Source organism: Eschscholzia californica, unplaced genomic scaffold (genome assembly GCF_041429995.1).
Source record: "Eschscholzia californica isolate CP2 unplaced genomic scaffold, dmEscCali1.0.p SCAF_4, whole genome shotgun sequence".
NCBI lineage: Eukaryota > Viridiplantae > Streptophyta > Magnoliopsida > Ranunculales > Papaveraceae > Eschscholzia > Eschscholzia californica.
In genome coordinates, this window is record NW_028238461.1 from 11,165,298 (window position 1) to 11,180,758 (window position 15,461).

At 37.0% G+C, this 15,461-nt stretch overlaps 3 protein-coding genes across 6 annotated transcripts; 1 reads left to right on the forward strand and 2 right to left on the reverse strand.

The window, feature by feature from the left end:
• The first annotated feature begins 708 nt into the window (after positions 1 to 708).
• LOC147542652 (centromere protein X) lies at positions 709 to 7,033 on the forward strand. Of its 4 annotated transcripts, XR_015223415.1 has the most exons (9): positions 709 to 1,562; positions 1,684 to 1,732; positions 1,825 to 1,865; positions 2,172 to 2,211; positions 3,179 to 3,232; positions 3,325 to 3,429; positions 5,562 to 5,654; positions 6,142 to 6,201; positions 6,665 to 7,033. XR_015223415.1 is itself a non-coding variant. In XM_086634804.1 (7 exons), the coding sequence occupies exons 1-6, from the start codon at positions 1,536 to 1,538 to the stop codon at positions 3,426 to 3,428; spliced, it is 315 nt and encodes a 104-aa protein (XP_086490930.1). In that variant the 5' UTR covers positions 709 to 1,535; the 3' UTR covers position 3,429; positions 6,665 to 7,033. The 4 variants fall into 4 exon arrangements, 2 of the variants coding, with proteins under 2 accessions (XP_086490930.1, XP_086490929.1); XR_015223414.1 differs by lacking the exon at positions 5,562 to 5,654; XM_086634804.1 differs by lacking the exons at positions 5,562 to 5,654; positions 6,142 to 6,201.
• LOC147542653 (protein SIEVE ELEMENT OCCLUSION B-like) lies at positions 3,580 to 6,965 on the reverse strand. The gene is made up of 7 exons (XM_086634801.1): positions 6,697 to 6,965; positions 6,463 to 6,543; positions 5,883 to 6,352; positions 5,377 to 5,483; positions 5,141 to 5,280; positions 4,556 to 5,050; positions 3,580 to 4,419 (listed from the first exon to the last, which is right to left on the reverse strand). Exons 1-7 carry the CDS (start codon positions 6,898 to 6,900, stop codon positions 3,802 to 3,804), a joined length of 2,115 nt encoding a protein of 704 aa, XP_086490927.1. The 5' UTR covers positions 6,901 to 6,965; the 3' UTR covers positions 3,580 to 3,801.
• A 2,903-nt stretch (positions 7,034 to 9,936) lies between the features above and the next one.
• On the reverse strand, positions 9,937 to 14,138 carry LOC147542654 (protein SIEVE ELEMENT OCCLUSION B-like). The gene is made up of 7 exons (XM_086632152.1): positions 13,611 to 14,138; positions 12,670 to 12,777; positions 12,132 to 12,580; positions 11,938 to 12,047; positions 11,661 to 11,803; positions 10,991 to 11,482; positions 9,937 to 10,846 (listed from the first exon to the last, which is right to left on the reverse strand). Exons 1-7 carry the CDS (start codon positions 14,046 to 14,048, stop codon positions 10,229 to 10,231), a joined length of 2,358 nt encoding a protein of 785 aa, XP_086488278.1. The 5' UTR covers positions 14,049 to 14,138; the 3' UTR covers positions 9,937 to 10,228.
• Between the last annotated feature and the right edge of the window lie 1,323 nt (positions 14,139 to 15,461).

The window sequence follows — 15,461 nt, forward strand, 5'->3', positions numbered from 1 at the left end:
AACAAAAAGAGACACAATGAACAACTGTGGACATTCATCAAGTGTGTGCATTCAACACCAAAGACTTGCTAATGATCCACATAACCACTTCAAATCTCAGCCAACTACATTTCTTTGCTTCTACATTGACACCTCTATCTTGTTTTACACATCTAAAGCAAACCCATAATATCTCATTTTGTTTATACGTGAAGAGAGACTTCAGCTGTGAAGTGATACTGACACCACAAATAATAGTTGAATTGTTGAAACATATACGAAATTACAAAAGCATTAATCAGACTCCACCGGGTTCTAACTTGTTATCTGCATAATTGTTTTTGACTCGTATGGTACCAAACAAACCATCTCTTTGATAATTCAAGCTACACCTCAGTCTGAACAAATACAGGCGCGCAAGCACATACACTCACATATATGTTATTCCGTGATTACCCAAATTGGCATGTTCGGTTTATATATAAGCATAGGCAACAAATAATCACAGGATGCTAACACGGATACCATCTGTCGAACTTCATTGTTGTTCTCGACCGAGAAACGAACAAGTTCCCTTAACAAGTTCACATAAATTTACAACTCGCAATTGTGTATAGATATATAATGCATAGACTCATATTCTATAACCAGATACATATAAACCTATAATCTAGTACACATTATATAAGTACATTTTGCTCATTAAACTTTTGTTTCTAATAATTCATTCGAAACATTAATCTTAAATTCACTTTTAATCTCCAGTAAGTATTCGAAAAGGTATCACTATTCGTCAAACCAAGTTATGAAATTCTTTCACTCACTAAAATAGTAAGAACAAGATAAACAAAACAATGACAGAAATCTGATCAAATTCAATTTCTCACCAAATCTAACTTTGCCTTGCCATACGCTTCCTTAGCTTCCTGTACTTGTGCTTGTTCATCTTCTTTTTCCTCTTCTTCTTAACACTATCAGCCCAAATTGTCTTTCCATCATCACTGGAACCATTAACCTCTTCTTCCCCAAGCTCAGGTGGGTTAATAATGTTTAGAGATATAGGGTTCAGATTATACCCAAATGGAAAACTAGGGTAAAATTGTTCAGTTTTTGGAGAACCCAAAATAGGGTTTAGGTCATTGATTGGATTGGGGGGTTTGAAAGCAATGGGATGAGGTTGATGAATAAGGAAAGGAGTAATAAGATTTGAAGGTATTGGGTTGTTAAAGTTTCTGATGATAGGTGAAGTTTTTTTCAGTAGCTTATGAAGAAGCCCCGCCATTGGAGCAGAACGAAAATCTGAACAAAATTGAAGATCTGGGTTTCTCTTATTTTCTATTCTAAGATCTGATTACCTAAAAAAGGTGGGAACTTGGAACGAACTACACAGTAGAGAGAGAGAGAGACAGGAAGAAGAAGAAGAAGGTTCTGGTTTTATTCAGTTGATAGGGCTAGGGCTGACAATATACGGGTTTCTCAGCCCTAGTTGGCCCGTCTCGGATCAACAAAATCACGAGGGAAGCGATCCTCGCGCGAGTGCGCGCGCTTGATTCTTCATGGAAGATCAGACCACCTTTGATCCGGTAAAACCCTAATTTGCTTTTCTTTTCGTTCTTCTCTTTCCACATAGACACTGCACATTACAATTTTGATCATGTAAAACCCTAATTTAGCAGTTTTTCTTTTCTCATCTGTGTTTGTTAGGATCTGATTAACGCAATTTTCAAGCGAGTATGGAACAAGAAAGCCCTAGGTACTTCAAATTCTTTTTATCCTCTTTAACATTTTCAGCAGTAGCTGTTTCATTTACTAATTTGGTCATTGTTTTTCTTTTTCCCTTTGCAGAACGAGAAAGAAACGAAGGCGCTGAGAATTTGGAAAATGAGGTATAATTCATTAAACCCTTTTGCTTGTTTTTTGTAAGAAATTCGTTCTTTCTCTTTCTTTCATTAGATTTCAGATTTTAGGGTTATAATTTGGCTTGGAGATAGAAAAAAAAATGTTTGTTTTATTGTTCGTACAATCGGTGAACTTTTCAAGTGATGATTGTGATATAGTTAGTTCATACTTTGATCTACTAATAGTTATGAGGCTAAGGAATGGGTTCTTTCTGAGAAACTCCATCCTCACCACTTGATGTCTAAATCTCATAATTGTTTGCTCTTTCTATGATTTTTTTTTATTGGGTGCAGGCAGGAGCTGGAACATCGAAGAAAAATCGGCCAACGACAGGTAATTTTGCCTTTATTTAGATGTTTTTTGTTGATTGTTGATGGTACTCGGTAGTGTCTGAGAAAGGATATAAAAATGCCCATGTCAAGATTAGTGGTGAAATAGTATTGTGTGTGACAATTCGTCAACAATAGTATTGTGTGAGACAATTTGTATTCACTTCTTCGTCTATTTTCAATCTCAAATTCTTATGCTGAATTGGTGGCTATTTAAATGTGGGTATATAGATGTTCAATATTGTCTTACTAGCACTTATATATGCACGGACATTGAATGTTTGTTGTTTCGGTAATTCGTATCACTTGTGTATATTGCTGTGCTTTTGTGTCCTAGATCGTGGTGATGGGCGTTAATGGTATTTTGTGTCTAATGATGATTAATCTCTATGCTAGATAGTTCCATAAAAATGACATTAAGTAACTAGAGTCTCGTATATTAAGTTAATATACAGCATTACCTCCACACAACTAAACTAAACATTTGTATTTCCAAAAAAAAAACTAAACTAAACGTCATCATTTTATGAAGCATCCGATAATTCTGTCTAATTCACAGCTAAAAAGAATAAAAAACAAACAGATTGCTGATTTCCTTAAGATTTACCATTCACAATTGTTCTAACTCGTAAGATGAACTCGTTTTATAATCAAGAAGAAATTAAAATTTGATAGTTCATAGTTAGGGATTAAAATTAAGCACCTGTCGGTTTAGTCGGGTCGAGAATTTAACAGGTTCACTACAACTGGTCGTGTTGGTCAAGTGGGAACCAATAACTAGTCATGACTAACAGGGGCGTTAATACCATAGAGTGCTAGCAACTAGAATGCTTTTGATTCTGCTAGTACAATGACATTTTATCATGGTGGTATCTTTCATAGGCATATCCAATTTTTCGTGTCACATTTGTGATTAGCACTTAGATTTTATGTCTAGTTGAGAGGTCCCCTTTCCTGTTTTCATGTTGCAGCTAATGCAAATGCTCTCAAGCTGAGCTCAGAGCTTATTCGGCTCTTCATAGCAGGTACTGCTAACTGATTCCTTGTGGAAAGCAGTTGCTTGGCTGACTTGTAATTGTGTTCCATGTGCTTACAAAGTCATCTCTTGTTGATATAGAAGCGGTGTCACGTGCTGCTACAATTTCGGATGCTGAAGGTGATGATAAAATAGAAGCAACTCATTTAGAGAGGATACTACCCCAACTACTACTGGATTTTTAAGGTACATAAAAATATCGTATTTGATATCATCAACAAACCATGAAAGTCCTTGTTTTATGATATCATTAGATATTACTCCAGACGTACTATTTCTTCAAACATCAGAGTTACTTTTGGATATCCACTTAAAGAACTCAATCCCTTAAAACTCTTTATGCAAACGTATATGATTATTTGTTTTTCTCTAATCTACGTTATATAGACACAAACGACGAAGGAAGTCATTCAATCTTTATTTTCTCATCGCTTATTAACGACTCACCCTTCGTTTAACTAATAGTGAAAACCCTGTTACTCAAACAACTTTTATCTCACTCCCAATATTACAAATTAACTCAAACAGTGCTAAATATAGCTTTGGTTGTCGTTGAAGTTAATCGTCACAACATCGATATAAAATGTAGGGCTCCATTTGACGACCGCATTCGGTACAGGCGAGTTCATGAGTTTTTCCTGAAGTTCCAGGAAGAACTAAACGAGAACAATGTTCCGTAGTTGAATAAGATTTTAGAGCGTAGTCCAATGATTCTACAAACCCTAAACGATCAATATTTGCCTTCCATTCATCGAACTTAGTTAACGCCTGTAGAATTTTACTTCCATGAGCTTTTGCCATTATTTCTCCTGATCTTCTTCCTATAACAGCCCACCCGTCATTGCCACCGTCGAAAGTAAGCATTTTCGTAATTTCATGCATATGAGTATCGTTATCAATTGTTTTGCCTTGTTGCATTTTGGAATACCACATACTTTCTAACCTTACCCAGAAAAACCATATTGCTGTTAGGTCTTGCCATGAATGACTTAGTTTTTCAAGCATTATAGTGTGGATGTTCTTCTTTACTTGTTCTTTTGGATTGCTCTTCCCTACATATATCATCTCTAAGGGAACTTTGGCTTCTTGAGCTACCCTTCTCATTTCTCTGCTGAATTTTCTGATCCACTCGATATTTTCTCCTCCGTACAAGCATATAACTTTGTTTTCCCTTATCTGCTTAGAGTTATCAAAATAATCAATAATAATGATAATAGTAATTAAGATCAATTCATTTTGAAAATTTTGATCTTAGAAGTTCTCTTGTTATAGATGTTAGATTCATATAAATCAGAATCGGTGAGAAACTGACCCAGCTTAGTATTGAAGGATCAATCCCATCTATAATGAACTCAATTGTCCATTTCTCAGTGTTCCACAAGTCTTCCTCTCTCACCCTAGTGAAAGGGAAGGCTGAGATTCCCCATATCCACATCATGTGGATAGCATTCTGACACGTGACCTTTCCTTGTGGGTCCAACACCACTATGATTGGTTTCCTCTTGTCGAAGTGCCATTTCGCCTTTATGTATTTGATGACCACTGGACTGAGCAATGAAGGGTGATAAAGGGAGTACCATGGCATGGACGATTGAAGGTGATCAAATTTTTGTTGCATAGAATCGTTCCATATTGTGGGTGGGGCTGGGTCAAACACTGGCACCCATGTCACCTCATATGGTTTTTCAGTTTTGCCAATGTGGTTATTGTTGTATATTTGTTCAAGGATCATAATCTCCTCTTGAGGAATCTCATGGTCTGATATCAACAGCATCACTGTCTTCCTTCTTAGTACCTCCACTCCTACCTGTTTGTGATATAAACAAGTTAGGTACAGGAGACATAGCTAGCTAGAGAGAGAGAGAGAAATAGAGACTAGAGAGAGATAGAGAAAGACCCTTTTCTTAGAGGAACCATCAAGCAAGGGTAGGGGATCCTTTGAACAAAATAAAGCCTTGAGTATGTTAATATTGTAAGCTTGGGTAGTTTGAAAAAGAGCTACAAGATTCTCATACTCTTCGTTTTGTTTCTTAGTTTCTGCAATTCATGAATAAATGCACCATAAAAATATTATTATTACATATCTCATGTAATAACTATATTAAATATTTTCTAAAATTTAGGCATACGCACCTATTTCTTGACGGCATTTACCGATTTCAGTTCTTAGATTCTTATGCACTCTGTCAAGTTTGTGAGCTCGGGGTGGTAGTGAAAAATTCCAAAGCTCCATTGAGTGCCTAAACATTAAGTTGAAGTCAAGCAACAAAATATATTAGATTCACTTAGTAATAAAAGGATGCCATAAAATTTTGCAGGTCAACCTTCTCGGCTGCTAGTGTGTCACCTGCTTTGGCACTTCAGGGCTTCAAGGCTCTAAATGTGTTACTACGAAATACTGGTTTTCTCTTGTAAGGGCCTCCAGACTCCTCCCACTCGATGTGGGATTGGTTTAAAACATATGTGTTGATAATATATATATATATATAAAAAATTGTGCGGGCCAGCCTTCTGGACTGCTAGATATTATCTGCTTGGGCACTTTAAGGTCTCACAGCTTTAAATGTGTCACGAGGAAATAGTGCTTTCTACCTGATGTGGATTGATTCAAAACACTTGTATGTATACATATAACTTACTCTTGAGTCAGTTGCACGAGGCCATTGAAGAGAGAACTGCAAGACATGATACACCTAATGCCCCAATAAACAGCACCTTGAATTAGAGTTAGTGTCATGGACATTGATGAACCATCATTTTCTGTGATATATCCAGAAGGAAGCTCAAAAAACTCCATGATTGTCTCTGTTATACTTAAAATTGATTTGATCAGCTCATTTATGGCTTTTATAATCTCTGTCTCCATTGCATTTCGCTTACCGTTGCTCCATATTTCAGGTAGGTTCTTAAGAATCGATATCGATCTAGCTACTACATTCGTCCTGGAAAATTGTGCAGGTAACCAGCAGTCTCCATAATTAACAGCAAATGCAGCAAGAACTATGACTAATTTCACGTCCCATGAATACTCTGATACTATTTCGAACAGCCTCTGAGCCATCTCCATCTCCATCTCCCACGGATCACTCTCTGCATAGTAACATAATATCTACACACAAATATTAAACCGCCCGATTAAAAACATTGTTGTCATTGTTTACATATGGTAATCTGAAATGTTATTTTCAGTTTATCGAACATTATAAAAGCATAGCTAACCTCTTTTCTGATTTGACCTATATCATACACAACTTCTCTGAAGTTTGTATGCTCGAAAACATTGATCTCTGGTAGTTCCTCCTGTATAAAATCAAAAGCATGTCTTTTTCAGTATAATGTTGTCTTCATATTCAATCAAAATTTCATAATGCCAAGTAGTCGTTACTAATATATATACGTATATGTTTGTGTGTGCGTGCAGATATAGAAAGAGAGGACAATTTGGTGGATTACCGTTGTGGAATCATCAGACCTTGAAATGGCATGTTTTAATATGTTCTCTACTAGACGTAAAAGTGATCGAACTGTGTTCATATCAAGATCAATTTCGGGGTTATGAGTGGTTATGATATTTAACATAACACCTTCACCTTCAAAGCTAGATAGAGCAGCCGAATGGTGTCTATGTCTCATTTCAATTTCTCTAGATGATATCATTGCTTAGAAAATTATAAGAAAACCTTGTAAATTTAAGGTGAGAAGAAGAAGGCTTTCTCTAATTTAATGGTATATGGTGACAAATTGATATATATGGAGTAAGGTAAGAATAAAGGGTAAGTGAATTTGGTTCTTTGCTTGAGTGATAACATAAGGTTGTTACTTTGTTTTTAATTTATTTTATTGTTCTTGTTGATGGAGGATTCATTTAGGGCTAATGTTAGAAAAATACAAAAATGTTTACTTCATCGTCTATGCGCGTTGAAGTAGTAGCAAAAAATTTATTTGACATGAAAAACGGGTTGTTACAACAACATTCAAGTGAAACAAAAAATACAGTACTTGTTATGGAATCTTCTTTCTATTATTTCTCTTTAGGTCATTAGAATCGAATTTGATTTAGAAAATTAAAGTAGTAAGTCACGAATCTAAAAAATAAAGGTAGTTGATACCCTTCTCCATGGCCCATCCGTCGCTTTAGTGTATGTAACAGAGATGGTGACGCTTTCTCAGACCGTCGGAAAATTCACCGTTGCAATGGGTTGTTCATCCAAATTATTTTCCTTTCATTTCTTATTTACCAGGGAAATTTGGGTAACCATTGAAAAAATGAGCTTTAGTTCATTATCTTCAGATTGTAGATGATAATTAGATTGAATAAGCTCGGACCAGACTACCCTTATTGAGTAATCAAAGTCTCTCGCCCCGGAGAGACTAGGATTTGAATCTTACCGTTCGCAGAAAAAAAAAAGTTTAGAAAGAAAAAAAGAATTATAATATCGACATAACGGTGATTTTAACGTTCAATATTACAACATGTAAAGAGTGGCGAAATAAATAATAAGTCATGAACTTATTTACAAAATGTCATTTAACCAAAACAAATTTAATCACAAATTAGTTGACAAAAGTCTTGATTGGGTCAAATAGCATTTTAATAAATATTGCTTCTAAAGTGAGGTGATCAACTTTCAACAAAAAGACATTAGTGGGACGAATAAATGAGTGAAGACATTTATAGGGCATTCCAACGAAAAAAAACATTCATACGGTAACTACTAATTCAGTGGTTAACATTATAACCCACAAATTCATTTAGTATTTGAGGTCCCAGAACTTTAGAGGTACTTTCAGCCATACCACTAGAAAGTAAATCTAGGCAGATAATTATTTGAAGAGACTACAAGTCAAAATCTACTATAGTCCTATAAAATAAACTCTCTCTCTCGATAATTTTTTTTACTCTAAATAGACGGTCGGTCTAGGCTAAAAAAATTTAGAGAGACTGCAAGTCAGAATCTAGTATAGTCTTATAAAATAGGCCGCGACTTTGGGGAATAAAAAAAATTCTCAGGGGAATAAAGACTTTTCTTAAAACTAGTCAAATAAGATTGACTTTTATGTTTTTTTTTATTACTAAGGGACTTCTAATTTTTGGGAGTTCTCCTCCATCTCATCACCTCTCTCTACCACCTCATCGCCATCTCATCACCTTCTCCGGCGAAGGTCGCCGGCCGGTTAATTTTCCGGCCGGCGACCATCAAACATAAAAAAAAAAAAGTTTAATTTAATTTTTTTTCTCTCTCTTCTCTCTCCATTTTTTTTTGTTTTCCTTTCCTCTCTCTCTAGAACAGATCTAGAGAGAGAGAGTAGATCTCCAATCATAAAAAGGTTTTCATCATTCCTTCTAATCCAGTTTTTGGAATGGGTTTCTTCACATAATCAGATTTTGCTTTATAAAACCTCTTTTCTTGAGTCTTATTGAGTAGAATTTCTAGTGGACTATCAATTGGGTACTCAGCAAAATATATTGTAGATTGAACCCAACTCATTTCACTACAATCTATCTTCTCCAACCCTAACTCAGGAAATCTATATTTCATCAAAGTTAGGAGATTCTTAGAAACTCCAAGATACATGGAGTTGAATGAATCTTGTACTGTTTTTTTTTCTGGTTTGGGTATCATGGACGACGTCTAAGATGACTCGAATAAAGAGATTTTTAGGAAGTTTAGGTGCAACTTCTTGCCACTTATGAACTAGTGAAGTTGCACCTTGTTCTAGGGTTTTAGTAATTGTAAAAACTGTTACAGTTGATGGAACAGGAACCAATCTAGTCTTCCATGAAAGAATGACCCCAAAGCTCCCTCCTCCACCTCCTCTAATAGCCCGAAACAGATCTTCTCCCATTGATTCTCTGTTTAGAATTCTTCCATTAGCATCGATTATTCAAGCATCAAGGATATGATCAGCTGCAAGACCAAATTTTCTTAACAAAGCACCATAGATCTGGAGTACATTTTTTCGTGTAGATCACGAACAGACCAGGTCTGTTCGTGATCTACTCTCTCTCTCTCTCTCTCTAGATCTGTTCTAGAGAGAGAGAGGAAAAGAAAAAAAATGGAGAGAGATAGAGAGAGAAAATAAATTTTAATTTTAACTCTTTTTATGTTTGAAGGTCGCCGGCCGGAAAATTGGTCGGCCGGCGACCTTCGCCGGAGAAGATGATGAGATGGCGATGAGGTGGTAGAGAGAGGTGATGAGATGGAAGAGAACTCACAAAAAAATGTATTGTTTATTCCTGGAGAATTTTCAAAAAAATCTGGATTCCCTCGAGAATTTATTCCTCGGAGAATTTTCTTTATTCCCCAAAGCCGCGACCATAAAATAAACTCTCTTTGTAGCGATAAACATTTTCACTCTAGATAGACGGTCGATTCTTTCAACAAAAAAAAAAAAAAAAAAAAGATTGACGGTCGATTCCTGTCTAGGTGGGGTCAAGTCTACTTTTGTAGCCTCCCGGATTTGGTTGGTGAAATTAAGAGGGACAAGTAAATAAACTTGCTTCAAGGGGTAACTTTGATCTTTTCCTACCTTTTCAAGTTCACTAATATTCTATTTGTTTGCTCCATACCTGTTTGATTATATGTCTGATAGTCACATTTATATTTTTACTTCTTATTACTCTTAACACTAGTAATTGTGATCCAAATTTCAATTGACTAGAAAAAGAGAGAGAGAGAGAGAGTTGAATTATTTCTAGTAGTAGTTTTCATATTCATTACATGAAATTACTTATTACAAACACACATGGAATTCAAATTCAATTCAATATATAAATGGAAGGGATCAACATCCCTTATCCACCTTATACTAAAAAACCAATACTAGCAATATGGTTGAACCTACTATAAACCAATACTAGCAATAGCATACACACACATATAGATAGATAGATAGATGGATATAAATAGGTTGATAGATATAGATAGGTAGATGGGTAGGTAGATAGATATCCGACTTCACGCCCGAGTGCTTAATTTTTTGATTAATCGGTGCAGCAACGATACATGATGTACTTCTCCATAGGACGGCTACATTCGGAACAAACCACCATTTCAGGGATGCTTCCGGTTCCTGGCAGAATTAAACGGTTGCAGTGATGTGGTGTGTGGAGTTGATGCAAATGATCATTCAATGCAGGTATAAATCCTTTAGTATCGATATGCTCTTTCCATGCCTCAAACTCTGTGAATGATGTCAATATGGTTTCCCCTTTAGCTTTAGCTATATCAAGACCTGATCCCTTAAATATCACTGCCCATCCTTGTTCGCTTCCGTCGAAACTCAACATAGTCATGATTTCTTGCATTATTGTGTCATTCTCTACTGTCTTTCCTTGTTGCATTTTGGAATACCACATGCTTTCTAAGCGAACCCAGAAGAACCAAATGGAAGTGAGATCTTGCCAGCAATGGCCAAGTTTTTCTACTGTTATGGTGGCGATGTTCTTCCTTACTCGTTCTTTTGGGTTGCTCTTTCCAACATAAACTAGCTCTATAGGAGTACTGGAAGCTCTTGCTACTGCTTGGGCTGTGGTTGTGAACTTTCTGATCCATTCGATGTCTTCTCCACCGTACAAACAAATGAATCGCCCTTCGTTAATCTGTTAAACAACCATGTACAACTTTAGATGAGAAAGAGAAAGAGAGAGAACTAATCACAATCTTGATTGTTTTCTAAACTGGGTTTAATAGTTAGTTTTTTATGAGGCTATTTGGATAGTAAAACCGAATTAACGCATACGTACCCAGTTTAGTATTGTGGGGTCAATACCATCGACCAATAATTCGAGCCTCCATGTCTCTTCGTTCCATAAAGCTTCCTCTCTCATGCTAGTGAAAGGGAAGGCGAGACTTCCCCATATCCACATCATATGAAGTGCATTTCGGCTAACAACCTTTCCTTGAGGGTCCAAGACCACCAATATGGGTTTCTTCTCAAAGCGCCATACTTCCTTGATGTACTTGGTGACTGCTGGATCGATTATTGAAGGATGGTGAATGAAGTACCACGGCATTAATGCCTGCAAGTTCTCAAGTTTTGTTTGGTGGACTTCAGTCCATGGCAATGTCTTATCAACGAATGGAAGCCAAACAACCTCGTATTGACTCTCAATCCTAGTCGGCTGGTGCCTGGATTCCCTGTACATTTGTTCCAAAATTGAGAGCTCCGTTTGGGAGATGTCCAAGTCTGTTATTAGCAGTAACACATTTTTCCTCCTTAGCACGTCAAGGTGAACCTGTCGGACCAACAAAATCATTTTAGCTACCAAAGTCAGCAGATCCGTTATCTGCTAATATGTGTTATCATTGGCTAACTCTGAAACTCGAGTAGGGGTCCGTCGGGTCGTAAGAACATGGCCCAGGACCCAAACGGTAGGCAAGAAAATAATAAAAAGAGAGTGTTGAGACTAAGACCCTTTTTCTGGTGGAACCTTCAACCAAGGGTGGTAGATCGTCATGCGCATAAATCAATGCCCTCAGAACCTTCATGTTGTCAATGTGGATCGAATCAAAGAGGCGTACAAGCATATTATAAGCTTCGACATGTCGTTTTGCATCTGCATGAATCATATAGTATTTTTCACTCAGCCTTTTATATATGTTGCATAAGTACGATAATACTAATCAAGTCATAAGATCAAGACTTCATATGCTTTTATTATGCTAATGCGTTAAATTTAGTTTCACTCACCTATGTGCTGATAGCAAACAGCTAGTTGCTTGGTGAGGTGGCCATGAATGTTTGTAACTTTGTGAGCCAAGCTTGAAAGCTCCCAAGCCTCAGTCGTTGATGTTATATACCTGAAATTGAACTTAACTCAAAATCCATTCCTCTAATTGTGCTGGAAATAAGTTTATCTAATTGCAAGAAGATCCGAAACATACTCATGACCCAGGCCGATGAGACTAATCATTTGGGACGAGCAAGCTACAACACTTCGAATAGTCCAATAGGCAGCTGTAGGGATATGAGCCATGGCTAAGGACATTGGAGGCTGGTCATGTGAAATGTACTGTGCTGGAAGGTCTTTGAACTCAACAATGCATTTAGTGACATCTAACATGGCCTTGATCAGGGTCTTGAGAGCTTCAAACCGAGGCTTCATGAGATCCCCATGCTCCAGTATATCGGGTACTTGCTTGAGGAGAGCGACTGACTTGGCGAGGTTGTTGGTTGTGTAAAGTTGGGCAACTAGCCAGAACTCCCCATAGCTTACGGCAAAAGCTGCTAAAGCAATCACCACTTTTGCATCCCACGAATAGCTCGATAGTGTGTTACACAATGCGAGGGTGGTTGAGTGTGCATCTCCTCCGTCCAAACACTTGCAGGATATCTGTTTTCAATGCTTCATTAGAACTTCATAAAACACATCAGAACAGCAGAAATGTGTGATAAATGAGGTAAGGTCTAAGAAATTACAACCTCGCATGAAATTTTATGAATCGTATATGCCAAAGCTTCAAGCATGCCAGCGAAATCAGCATGGTGGGTCTTGTCTTCCAATGCATCCATATGTGCTTGTGTAGCTGCCTACAATACATAAAACCATCAAGATCAATATAATCTGTAATCTTTTTATGCAGAGAGACTAAGGTGGCGTTTTCTTTTCCACGTTCAACTTGTAAATCTGACTCGAGATCTCAATTGACTCAAATCAGGTTTCAGAAAGTTTGGTTCATGTAAGTCAGGCATAAACTAAGTTTGAATTAAGAGGTAATGTCTGTGTTAAGTTTGTGGCCATCCAACTCAAAACCAATTGGCAATGAGTGGAGAGGACCTATACTTTATATTCTTGGTTGCTAGTTACCCATTCTCCCATGTGGGACTATTCTCACACGCCCCCTCACGTGTGGTGTTTTTTGAGCCTAACACGTGTGTTTTTGTTCTTTACGGGTGACATGGAGCACGTGTGGCTTTTAAGCCTATCACGTGTGGGTCTAGCTCTGATACCATGTTAAGTTTGTGGCCATCCAACTCAAAACCAATTGGCAATGAGTGGAGAGGACCTATACTTTATATTCTTGGTTGCTAGTTACCCATTCTCCCATGTGGGACTATTCTCACATCTGAAATAAGGCGAAATGACTATTATGCTCTTGACTAGAACAAGTCAGACTCTGACGACTCAGATCAAGACAAGGAGACTCAGACAAAAACAAACACTACCAAACAAGTAAGTTCCCAAACCATCTATATATATATATGTGTGTGTGTGTGTGTGTGTGTGTGTGTGTGTGTGTGTGTGTGTGTGTGTGTGTGTGTGTGTGTGTGTGTGTGTGTGTGTGTGTGTGTGTGTGTGTGTGTGTGTGTGTGTGTGTGTGTGTGTGTGTGTGTGTGTGTGAACATTGAGTGAGTGTAATTACTTCGTGAATGGCACCGTCAAAGGAAGGGCTGGCACGATGAACTATATCTTCAACGATATGAAGAAGGGGCTTGACATTAACCTCCCGTCCATCCGGAGCATGAGTTGCTTGTATTTGCCTCATCATTACATTGTCATCAGACGATGTGAATAATTGTCGGTCACCTCTTAATAATGCATTATGTTGTACAGGATGAGGATTCAATGTAGTTGTTAATGGCATATGCTGCACAGGCAGAGGTTGCATTGTTTGAAGCGGCTGCACCGTATGAACTGCGTGCGACGGTTGCATTGTCTCATACGGTTTCATTGTCTGCACAGGCTGAACAGGTTGCATTGTTTGCAGAGGTTGAACAGGTTGAAGTGTTTGAGGTGAAACTCTTTCATTCAACTTATTACTCTGCTGTGACCCTCCATATTTCATTCCTCCTCCTGACATTTCTTTCCACACAAAAGCAGCTAGAGGAAGATATATATGTCTCTATATATATATAGAATGAGAGAGAGAAGGCTTTGTGATCAGTGTGGTGGAAGTCCTTGAATTCTTATTGGTTTATATAGTCATTAGGAAAGAACAATATACAATGAAAACATGGAATAAAGCTAACTACTTGAACTACTAGCTTGTTTCTTAAGTCTCTCCACTTTAGTTTTAGATCATGGGATTTACCTAAATCTAGATAAAGAAAAAATTCCCACTAGCTCTTCCTTTTGCATCTCAAAAATGTTGCCTAGGGACTTGAGTCGTTCGGTCGGTCATTTGGCGAGCCGATTGGGGTGCAATAAACCCATTATGGTGATGACCACAATCTCATATGGGGCAATAGCTTACTCTTGTTTGTCATTAGGTCTCAAACGTTAACGACAGAATATAGTGAAGTCCACTTTAATTGGGCAGTAACATTATATCTCTTGGTTACAAGGAACAAAGTCCGAGTGTTGTTGTTTCAACAAAAAGGACGGTTATCGGTCGGAAAAATTAAAAAAATTTTGGTCTGTAACTCTATAAGACAAAGTAAAAAATGTGGGAGACATTGACTTGTGAATCTTATTTTGATATATGCTTACCCATTAGAGTATCTGATATCTTCCTTGTGAATAAGAAAGATGAATAAAGGGGAAAAAAAATAGATCTTGCCTTATTGAAAAGAATTATGCCAAAAAGAGAAAGCATTTGAAAATCTAGAGGTTTGAGTGAGGAAGCTATCCTATAAGGGCATATCTTATGTATGAACTTTTGGTCCAACACTTGAATCACGTTATTTATGTTATTAAGATATTAGGGTGGTAGTTCAGTTGGTTATTCGAGAACTCAATTCACATTTTTCAAAGTCAATAGTAGAGTTATTTCGTCGGATATCTAAACTAGCGAAAGTCATATGTTTAACAAGTTTTATTTTCATCCACGAACAAACGTATAGAATCGTATCTTGATTGTCAATAATTAAATATAAAAGTGTTGCCTAATAAAAAAAATGTGTTACCTAGGTCCTCTACTATACTCAAAAGTATGGTTGTTATATCGATTGTAACCGTTGTTTTTAATGGTTAAATCAAGTCAAATATTTAATTTTCTGTTGTAACCAATGTTTTTTAATGGTGAGATCTAATTAGATATTTAAATGTAAATTGATTATACTTTTGATTGATTTTGATCATTAAGATAGGAAATGGTAGGACCTTTAAGAATACACAAAAGGACATCTTCTCACTCGCTTGAATTGGATATATCACTTTTATCTTCTATGGTCTTTAGAATTCTATGGAAATTCCATAAAAATTGCATTTGAAGTACCTTCCTTAAGGAGTTGTTAGACAACTTAGAAAGTGATTGGTCCAATATAGTGAAAAA

What these genes read in the sequence shown, in the direction of transcription:
- LOC147542653 (XM_086634801.1), bottom strand. Translation starts at nt 6,900, where the DNA reads ATGATATCATCTAGAGAAATTGAAATGAGACATAGACACCATTCGGCT. An exon ending in TAGGTCAAATCAGAAAAGAG is followed by an intron (nt 6,353 to 6,462) that starts GTTAGCTATGCT and finishes ATTTGTGTGTAG; the next exon opens with ATATTATGTTACTATGCAGA. An exon ending in TAAATGCCGTCAAGAAATAG is followed by an intron (nt 5,281 to 5,376) that starts GTGCGTATGCCT and finishes CATGAATTGCAG; the next exon opens with AAACTAAGAAACAAAACGAA.
- LOC147542652 (XM_086634804.1), top strand. Translation starts at nt 1,536, where the DNA reads ATGGAAGATCAGACCACCTTTGATCCG. An exon ending in ATCAGACCACCTTTGATCCG is followed by an intron (nt 1,563 to 1,683) that starts GTAAAACCCTAA and finishes TGTGTTTGTTAG; the next exon opens with GATCTGATTAACGCAATTTT. An exon ending in CTGAGAATTTGGAAAATGAG is followed by an intron (nt 1,866 to 2,171) that starts GTATAATTCATT and finishes TATTGGGTGCAG; the next exon opens with GCAGGAGCTGGAACATCGAA.
- LOC147542654 (XM_086632152.1), bottom strand. Translation starts at nt 14,048, where the DNA reads ATGTCAGGAGGAGGAATGAAATATGGAGGGTCACAGCAGAGTAATAAG. An exon ending in TTGACGGTGCCATTCACGAA is followed by an intron (nt 12,778 to 13,610) that starts GTAATTACACTC and finishes TATGTATTGTAG; the next exon opens with GCAGCTACACAAGCACATAT. An exon ending in ACCCCACAATACTAAACTGG is followed by an intron (nt 10,847 to 10,990) that starts GTACGTATGCGT and finishes GTTGTTTAACAG; the next exon opens with ATTAACGAAGGGCGATTCAT.